Source organism: Eptesicus fuscus, chromosome 3 (genome assembly GCF_027574615.1).
Source record: "Eptesicus fuscus isolate TK198812 chromosome 3, DD_ASM_mEF_20220401, whole genome shotgun sequence".
NCBI classification, from domain to species: Eukaryota; Metazoa; Chordata; class Mammalia; order Chiroptera; family Vespertilionidae; genus Eptesicus; species Eptesicus fuscus.
In genome coordinates this window covers 67,470,053-67,478,772 of record NC_072475.1, presented here as the reverse complement: position 1 = coordinate 67,478,772, position 8,720 = coordinate 67,470,053, and the positions used below count along the sequence as shown (strand labels likewise).

General features: G+C 42.2%; 1 protein-coding gene and 1 long non-coding RNA gene across 2 annotated transcripts in view; one reads left to right on the top strand and one right to left on the bottom strand.

The window, feature by feature from the left end:
• The first annotated feature begins 1,501 nt into the window (after positions 1-1,501).
• TMPRSS7 (transmembrane serine protease 7) overlaps positions 1,502-8,720 on the top strand; it is a 31,892-nt gene continuing 24,673 nt past the window's right edge. The window contains exons 1-5 of the mRNA XM_028153275.2: positions 1,502-1,672; positions 4,425-4,492; positions 5,585-5,778; positions 6,672-6,710; positions 7,455-7,683. Of these exons, the coding sequence (XP_028009076.2) occupies positions 1,502-1,672; positions 4,425-4,492; positions 5,585-5,778; positions 6,672-6,710; positions 7,455-7,683 (701 nt within the window). The remainder of the gene's footprint in view (positions 1,673-4,424; positions 4,493-5,584; positions 5,779-6,671; positions 6,711-7,454; positions 7,684-8,720) is intronic.
• On the bottom strand, positions 1,653-7,101 carry LOC129147966 (uncharacterized). The gene is made up of 3 exons (XR_008555175.1): positions 6,894-7,101; positions 5,498-5,895; positions 1,653-1,908 (listed from the first exon to the last, which is right to left on the bottom strand). It is a non-coding gene; the product is annotated as an uncharacterized LOC129147966 (long non-coding RNA).

Here is an 8,720-nt window from a genome sequence, read left to right as displayed (position 1 = left end):
CCACACCCTTCTCCTCTGGTAACTACCATACTGTTCTCTGTCTATGAGTTTGCTTGTCTGTTCATTTGTTGTTTTGTTTGTTTTATGTCCCACATATGAGTAAAATCATATGGTTCTTGTTCTTTTTTTCACCTAACTTATTTCAGTTCACATAATATTCATGCACCATCCTACCTAATAAAATGGTAATATGTAAATTACCATCACTCCGCTACGCCCACGATTGGGCCAGCGGGAGGCGCAGGGGACGGGACTTGGGGTGGCCGGGGTAGCCGATTGGGCCAGTGGGACGCTGAGCTCACGTCTGCGCCATGGCTGTGCTGCGGCACAGAAGGGGCCTCTGGGGCAGCGAGCTCACGTCCCGCCGCGGACCATCAAAAGCGGGGGAGCGGGGTGCCTGTCTGCTCTGGCACCAGCAGACAGGCACCCGGCTCCCCCGTGATCGAAAGTGAAAGCGTGTAGGGGACCCTACACGTGCATGATTCAATCATGCACTGGGCCTCTAGTCTTTTTAATAACTGTCAGTTATTAAGCATTTCCTTGTGCTCTTCCTCTAGCCCCCTTCTTCTTTCCCTTCCTCCCCACACATATTTATTGAGCTTCAAAGCTAAGCCAGGCACTGGCTACTCTATATTAGGGCTTGAGAAACAAAAAGAAGGTCCCGTTCCTCTAGAAGAACAGCCATCCAGACTGGAGTTATGATGCCGTGGGGCTGGTCCCACAGGAAAGAGATTACCACTGCCACGAGGGTCTGGGGGCTGGTGCCACATAGCAGGAAGTCCTTGGTAAGAACAAAAAGAAAAGGCAGAAAGAAAGCCCTCATTTCCCCCAAGCCATTCTCAAACAACAGCAGTGTCTTTCCCTGTTGTCTGAAGACAACTCAGACACAGTTGTGTCTTTGCCTGTTTCTGGGCAGGCCCGATGCCCAAAGCCATGGACCTCACAGGCAAAGCATTTGAGCAAAAGTGATCTGACACTGGGATGAGGACCACAGTGGCTTATCAGAAGGATGAGTTCTCCCTGCACCGCACAGAACTGAGGACAGGCCTGCACCCTGGGCATCAGCCAAAGTCAGACAGAGGACGAGAGGTCAGGGGCTCAGTGAAGGACCACTGGGGGGCCCTCCCCTCTTCTCCCTCTACGCTCACTGCTCCTCAAAGCTTGACTGTATACATTTCTTACCTCCTGACCTTCTACAGACTTGGGATCCATAAACATTGTACATATTCTCTTTGGCCCCTTAGTGACTCTATGACATGTAGACTGTCTAAGAGGTATATCTTTGTCTTTTTAATGTTTTCCTTAAGTACTTGTCAGAAGCTGATAGAGAGAAGAGAGTATCCTAAGGGACATGGTGATTTACTGCTGATGGAAGAGATGTTATTAACTACATTTAGAACTCCCCAAGCTGCGAACCAGTAGAATACATAGTTGCCTAAAATAAAATAATTTTAGGAACCTGGTACTGGCATAGATCAGACAATGACTCATTACCACACACATGGGAAAGCCCCCTACCTGCCTTTTCTCTTGTCTTACAGGCAAGACAGAAAGCAAAGATGCTTTTTACTTTGTTGGAATGTTTCGCATCACCAACATTGAGTTTCTTCCTGAATACCGACAGAAGGAGTCCAGGGAGTTTCTGTCAGTGACACGGACTGTACAACAAGTGGTGAGGAGGTGATGGGGTGGTGGTGAGAGGCCGGGCAGGGTGGGGTCAGGGGGTGAAAGGTGGGGTGGAACCTGGTCACAGTGTACGGGGTAGGCAGAAGTGGTCAGGAAACATGGGATTTAGCTCATGTCGGCTGTAAGATAGAATTGCTTATTTGATAGAATTGCTTCTTTCTTTCTTTCTTTCTTTCTTTCTTTCTTTCTTTCTTTCTTTCTTTCTTTCTTTCTTTCTTTCTGCTGAAAGTAAAAGAAATGGCTCTATGAGCTTCAGTTTCAGTTCTTCTCATCTGTGAAATAAAGAGATTGGACCAGGTGATCTGGTCCATGCACTGACATCTCTTCACTTAAAAAGAACATTCTCATTAAAGAACTAAGACATATTTATTATAAAAATTTAGAAATGTCTAAAACTATAAAAGAGGTATAAAGTAAGTATCTAAAAGTGTAAAGTATAACTTTAAAAAGTATAAATAAAATATGTAAAGTGTAAAACCCATAAAAGTATAAAACGAACTTTAAAATCTTATTTAACATCACCAAAGATAGAGCCCTGTTTTATTCTGGACCACACAGACATAGGAGATAGCTCAATATTGAGGTGTTAGTAGATATTCAGTCTTGTAATCTGATATTTAACTTTTACCATTAGATTGTATTTTTCTAGGCAAGTAAGTGTTCTTTAAAAAATAAGTTTCAACCCTAGCCAGTTTTGCTCAGTGGATAGAGCATCTGCCTATGGACTGAAGGGTCCTGAGTTCAATTCTTGTCAAGGGCACATGCCTGGGCAGCCGATCAATGATTCTCTCATCATTGATGTTTCTATCTCTCTCTCTCTCTCTCTCTCTCCCTTCCTCTCTGAAATCAATAAAGAGATATATTTTTTAAAAGAACAAAAAGAAACTAAGTTTTAATACTACAAAGTTAGAAAATTCCTTTTTATTGCATATTTAAGTTGTTTCCAGCTTTTGCTACTATTGATAATGTTACAATAAATTATTTTCATTACTTGTCTGTATCTCTGATTACTTCCTTGGGTGATTTTCTAAAATTATTACTGGTCAAATAGAAAAATATTGATTCATCAATCTTGGTATGTAGTATTAACTAGAAAGTTTCTGCGAAATTGTGTCTGCATATTAATGGCAAGGGTGGCCTGCACAGTGGTGACTCCACTACACTTTGGTGTAGACTGAGGAAGAGCTGCGAGAGAGAGCAAGCAAAGGCACAGTGGCTCTTATTTATTGAGGGCTTTCTATATACTGGGTATGTTGCTAAACACTTAATATATTTTTATTGATTTCAGAGAGGAATGGAGAGAGAAAGATAGAAACATCAATGATGAGAGAGAATCATTGATTGGCTGCCTCCTGCATGCCCCACACTGGGGATAGAGCGTGCAACCTGGGCATGTGCCCTTGACTAGAAATCAACCATGACCTCAGGTTCATAGGTTGACGCTCAACCATTGAGCCACACCAGCCAGGCTAACTCCTTTATTTTTAATATTTATCAATTATTCTTCAAATTATCCCAAAGAGGTAGGCATTTTGACAACCACTTTACAGATTGAAAGAGAAAAAAAGAAAGGAAGGAAAGAAGGAAGGAGAAAAGGAGAGGTGGGAGAAAAACACAATGGAGGCTCAGCAGGTATAGGTAACGTGTTCTGTGTTGCATAGTGAATTTAAACTCCACAGCTCATATTTCCCCCCACTATGCTATATTATTTCTAACGTGATTTCCCAGCCCCCTCCTCCTTCTGGGCAATTAGGTGGGTAATTGTTGCTACTTCGTAGAAAGAGGAATTCAAGAGAAGATTTGACAAATGAGTCAGTTTGGTTTTAGAAATGCTAAGTAGGGAGAAAAAAGATAAACTGATTGAAATGGCTCTCTTTTGAGATCCAGTTAATGGAGTTTTAAAAGGGCTGGGTGTTTCCCTAGACTAGAGACTGGTGAGCTGGGAAAGGGGTGGTTGTTTTGGTTGTGGGCACCACTCGCCCCCTAGTGGCTAATATAACAATGTGTCCTTAAGAATTTAATTTTTCAATGCCATTTATTAATAGAAAAGAGGTTGGGTCAAGCACTTTTAAAATGTGCTTAAAGGCATTTGCTTTATTAATTGTGGAGAAAATTAACTTTAGACTAGGCAGAACACAGAAGTTAAGATTGATTAAGGTGAATAAAGACAGAAATAAATGAAGGTAACAAATTATTATTCAGAGAAAGCAGAATGAAAGTTAAAAAAATCCAAGACGCTACAGGAAGTAAAAATGTATTTGAATTCAAGGAATAGCCCTGGCCTGTATGTTCAGTGGTTAGAGCATCAGCCTGCACACCAAAGGGTCTTGGGTTCGATTCCCAGTCAAGAGCATGTACCTGGGTTGCAGATTTTATCCCTGGCTTGGTTGGAGCACATGCCCGAGGCAACCAATCGATGTGTCTCTCTCATACCAATGTTTCTCTCCCCCCTCTCTCTCTACCTTCCCACCCTGCCTCCCTTCTACTCTCTCTAAGAAAAAATAAATGGAAAAAATCCTCTGGTGAGGATTTAACTACCCTTCTCCCCACCCCCCCCCCCCCCCCCCCCCCCCCCCAAAAAAAAAAGAAAGAAAATGAATTCAAGGAATAATGTCTGGGTTTGGAGTTAGAGGCCTTAATTTGAGTCTTGTTTATCTCCTTGATAGCTAATCAGAGCTTGGTACTGTGAGAGGAGGCCAGAGTGAAAGACTTCAGACACCTCGGTTTTTCTTTTTCAGGTAAACCTGGTTTACACAACATCTGCCTTCTCCAAATTCTACAAGCAGTCTGTCATTGCAGATGTCAGGTATTGTGTGTCCCTTGCTTTGGGATTTCTGTGTTCACTGCTATAAATTCCTCTCAAAGCCCTGAAAAGGCCAAGATATCACCATTCTCTAGCAACTTCTTAGGGGCGATTGTGGATTAATTCCCTTTTAGCACAATAGTGACCCAATTCTTTGCTATGCTCTCATGCTGTGAGTTTTTCTTTTTATCTACCAAAGCCTGCCCTCTCCCCATAGCTGGGATCCAGGACCCCTGTACTAATGCCACTGGGCAGAATGGCCATTCACATAGCTGCTAGATTGGGTCGGGGTAAAAATAAAACACAGACCAGTATTTCTCAAAGTATGTTCAGTAAAAACTGATCACTAGAGGTCTTCTGAGAAAAAAAAAAAGTATTCCATGATCAAATAATTTTTAGGAAAAATCATGTGCCCTGTACCTTAGCCCACCTTCCCCCACCCCCAATACATCTGCAGAGATTCACAATCCACTTTGGTATTAAAGTCTTAGAATAAAGCAATTTGTTTACTTTCCTTCACTTTTATTACCCAAATTATTTACTACAGAACATTATCTTGTTGGTTTTCATAAATCATGATAATATTCATGCAGTTAGCAGTGCCTGCTCCAGGGTCAGACTGAAACCAAAATGGGGTGGATTCCTGGTTGTGCTACTTACTAGCTGTGTGGTTTTGAGTTGTAGTTGGTCTTGATTTTCTCATCTGTAAAATTGGAACAGTAATCGACCTTTCTGATACAATTAAATGGGATAAAGCAGATTTAGCACTGTGTATGGACACCAGGAGGTATCAAAAATGATAACTTGCAGTGAATACTGATTGACAGCCACAGAAATAGTGTGTTCTCCATGGAGGTGCCACTATCCACTGATGGTTCTAGATCTGAACCCAACACAAGCACACACACACCCCATGATGCTTTCCCTCTCCAGTCCCTATAATAGGAGGCGATGAATCCCTAAAGGAGGAAGTTATGTTCAGTTGAAAGCTGTGCTCACAGGCCTTACCTTGAAATTGCCAGCTGGGCCACTGGCTTCCTACAAAAGTCTCCTTCCCAAGAGGTATCTCTGAACATCTTTCTCCGTTCTCTACAGCAGTAACAACAAAGGTGGCCTCCTGGTCCACTTCTGGATTGTGTTTGTCATGCCACACGCCAAGGGCCATATCTTCTGTGAGGACTGTGTGGCCGCCATCCTGAAGGACTCCATCCAGACGAGCATCATAAACCGGACCTCTGTGGGAAGCTTGCAGGGTCTGGCGGTGGACATGGACTCCGTGGTACTAAATGGTGATTGTTGGCTAATTCTCCTTTAAGCAGTCCTTCCTGCAGCGCTCCTGATGCGGTCATTATTGCAGTCACCGTTCGGCAGTCCCAGGGGAACAGGATTAGTGGAAGATAGGGGAGCTGTGTTGATAAAGGAAGATACTAAATGTTACATACATTGATTGGGCAATTGAACTGGGGACAAAATACATATGACATTGAATTTATTAAAGTGCACCCCTCCCTATATTTAGTCTGGTTTATTCAAACTAAGGCTCCAAGGCACAAAGTCCTGCAGAAGGAAAATTTTTCTGAGCTTTGTCTTGTCTCTTTCCTCCTCCAGACAGGAGTACTGCCCAGTGCTCCAAACAGCCTGCCCCATCGCCTTGTCAAATGTAAATTCCATCATTTGTCTCGACAGTATAATGGTTTAATTTTTGCATAATACAAAATTTATGCAGCGTTCTCTTTTGATTTCAATCATATGTATGCTAGGCAGATAGTAGGAAGCTGATACATATTTGTTAAATGAATGAAAATTCTGTAACACATATACTATTTCAGATATAATTAATATGACTAATTATTATCATATTTATTGTTTCCTTTTTACCTTTAAAAATCTTTAAAGCTTTTTACTATGGATAACTTCAAGCATACAGAGGGAAAGAGAATAGAAAAATTAACTCTAGTATACCCTTTACTCAGTTTCAAAAACCATCATCTGTCCTATTTGATCTCTAAATACCTAAACAATCTCCCCTCCCCTCACTGGATTATTTTAAAACAAATCCCAGATATGTTGGATTGCTTTTAAAGGACTGAAAATACTTTTTTTCTAGGCAAAATTCTAACAGGATGAAATGACGAGACTGACGGTCTTTTTTCTATGTGCGTTTGTTTGTTTTTCAATGCAGCCGGGCTTCGGTCAGATTACTCTTCCACCATAGGACCTGGTAAATTATGTCATGTGGCTTCTTCCCCTACTCTATCCTCCACCCGCCACTGCCTCCAAATCGGTATCTTTTGGGCTGTAGTTTTCCTTTTCAATTGATGGTATGTGTTAGTGCTCTCTCAGTCACAAGTGACAGAAATATACTCAAACTGGTTTAAGCGTAAAAGAAATTTGATTGACTCACACGAATGGGGCTCCCCTGGGGTGGGGGGTGGGGCTTCAGGTACAGTTGGGCGAGGTTCTAAGACAACATATCATCAGGACTCTGCATCTCTGCTTTCCTCTGTTGAGGCCCCATCAAGCGTATTTGTCCAATGTGGTGGCATACATGGCCACCTGCAGATCCGGGCTTGTAGTTGGTCAGTTTAGTAACCATGGTGGGAAATAAACCCACATAGATTTCCTGATAGTCCCTGCAGAAGTGCTGGGACTGGGTCTCAATGTCTCCGGTTGGCTGACATGCCCACTCCTGACCCCGCTTATCGGACTCTCTGATTGGCCAGTCAGAGTCACGTGCCCACCTCTGCACCTAGGGGTGAGGTTAACCCCAACCAAACCTTATAGACCTGAGGAGGAGAGTGTCTCAAAGTGAAATCCAGGTGCTGTGATCAGGAGAGAGGGGAGTGGCCTTCAGACTGGCAGAGGCAGCAGATGGCCTCCACGTGACCTCTTCTGCTCTTTACTGTTCTAACAAGATTTCTAGAAAAGTCATTCCTAAAACAAAACAAGAGCGCTGTCTCCACAGACAAAGGCTGCTCTCAGTACTTGTATGCAGATCACCTGTCTCTTCGCTACCCTCTGGAGATCTCTGCAACCTCCGGGAGGCTCATGTGCCACTTCAAGCTGGTGGCCATCGTGGGCTACCTGATTCGCCTGTCCATAGAGTCCGTCCAGATCGAAGCCGACAACTGCGTCACCGACTCCCTGACCATTTACGACTCCCTCTTGCCAATCCGGAGCACCGTCTTGTACAGGTATCAGGCAGGCCCTCTGGTTGTGGGTGAAAAGGTGTGTTTTGTGTGTGTGTGTGTGTGTGTGTGTGTGTGTTTACAATGTCTCCCTTTTGTAGCATCTGGGTTCCCCTTGGGTTTTTTGTGAGCCACTTCTGCACATACTCAGGTCAATGATTGACCCATGCTCTGTATTAGCCTACCAGATACAAGGTTTTTGTTTTTGTTTTTGTAATATAGGAGAGTTTTTTTTTTTTGTAGTATAAGAGAGTCGAAATCAGTACAGCAGGACCTTCAGCCAATATTTCTGAAATCTAACAGATTTTTTAAAAAATTTACTTTTGCCGAAACCGGTTTGGCTCAGTGGATAGAGCGTCGGCCTGCGGACTGAAAGGTCCCAGGTTCGATTCCGGTCAAGGGCATGTACCTTGGTTGCGGGCACATCCCCAGTAGGGGGTGTGCAGGAGGCAGCTGATCGATGTTTCTCTCTCATCGATGTTTCTAACTCTCTATCCCTCTCCCTTCCTCTCTGTAAAAAATCAATAAAATATATTAAAAAAAAAAAAATTTTACTTTTATTGAAATCATAGTGAAGTACACTGTTTCAATAAAGTGTGAGAATAAATATTCTGTGACGATTGTATAACATCAATAAAACAATTAACTGTTGTTCCTTATTTTAAAATAATACAATGTTCATTGTGAAAGTGAGGTCAGAGAAAACAATATCAACTATTTCACAAGCCCATTACCCAGGACAAATATCTGTTGTATTTTTGCATAAAGCGTTTCATTTACACCTATATATGTCCTAATAATTTTTTACTTTATGAGTGCTTAGTATTTTGTTAACCTAATGTCAGTTGGCCTTTAGTCAGAATTATTATTTCTGATTCACTGTGCTAAAAATGTACATGGATTATTTTACTTTTAATAGTATTAACATATCTATGCAACAGTGTTTTCTGTATGTATTTATTTATTTGTATTTCTGTGACGCATGTGTATGTCAAAAGTCCATACAGTATATAGAGATATGCAGTGAATGGTAAAATTATCGC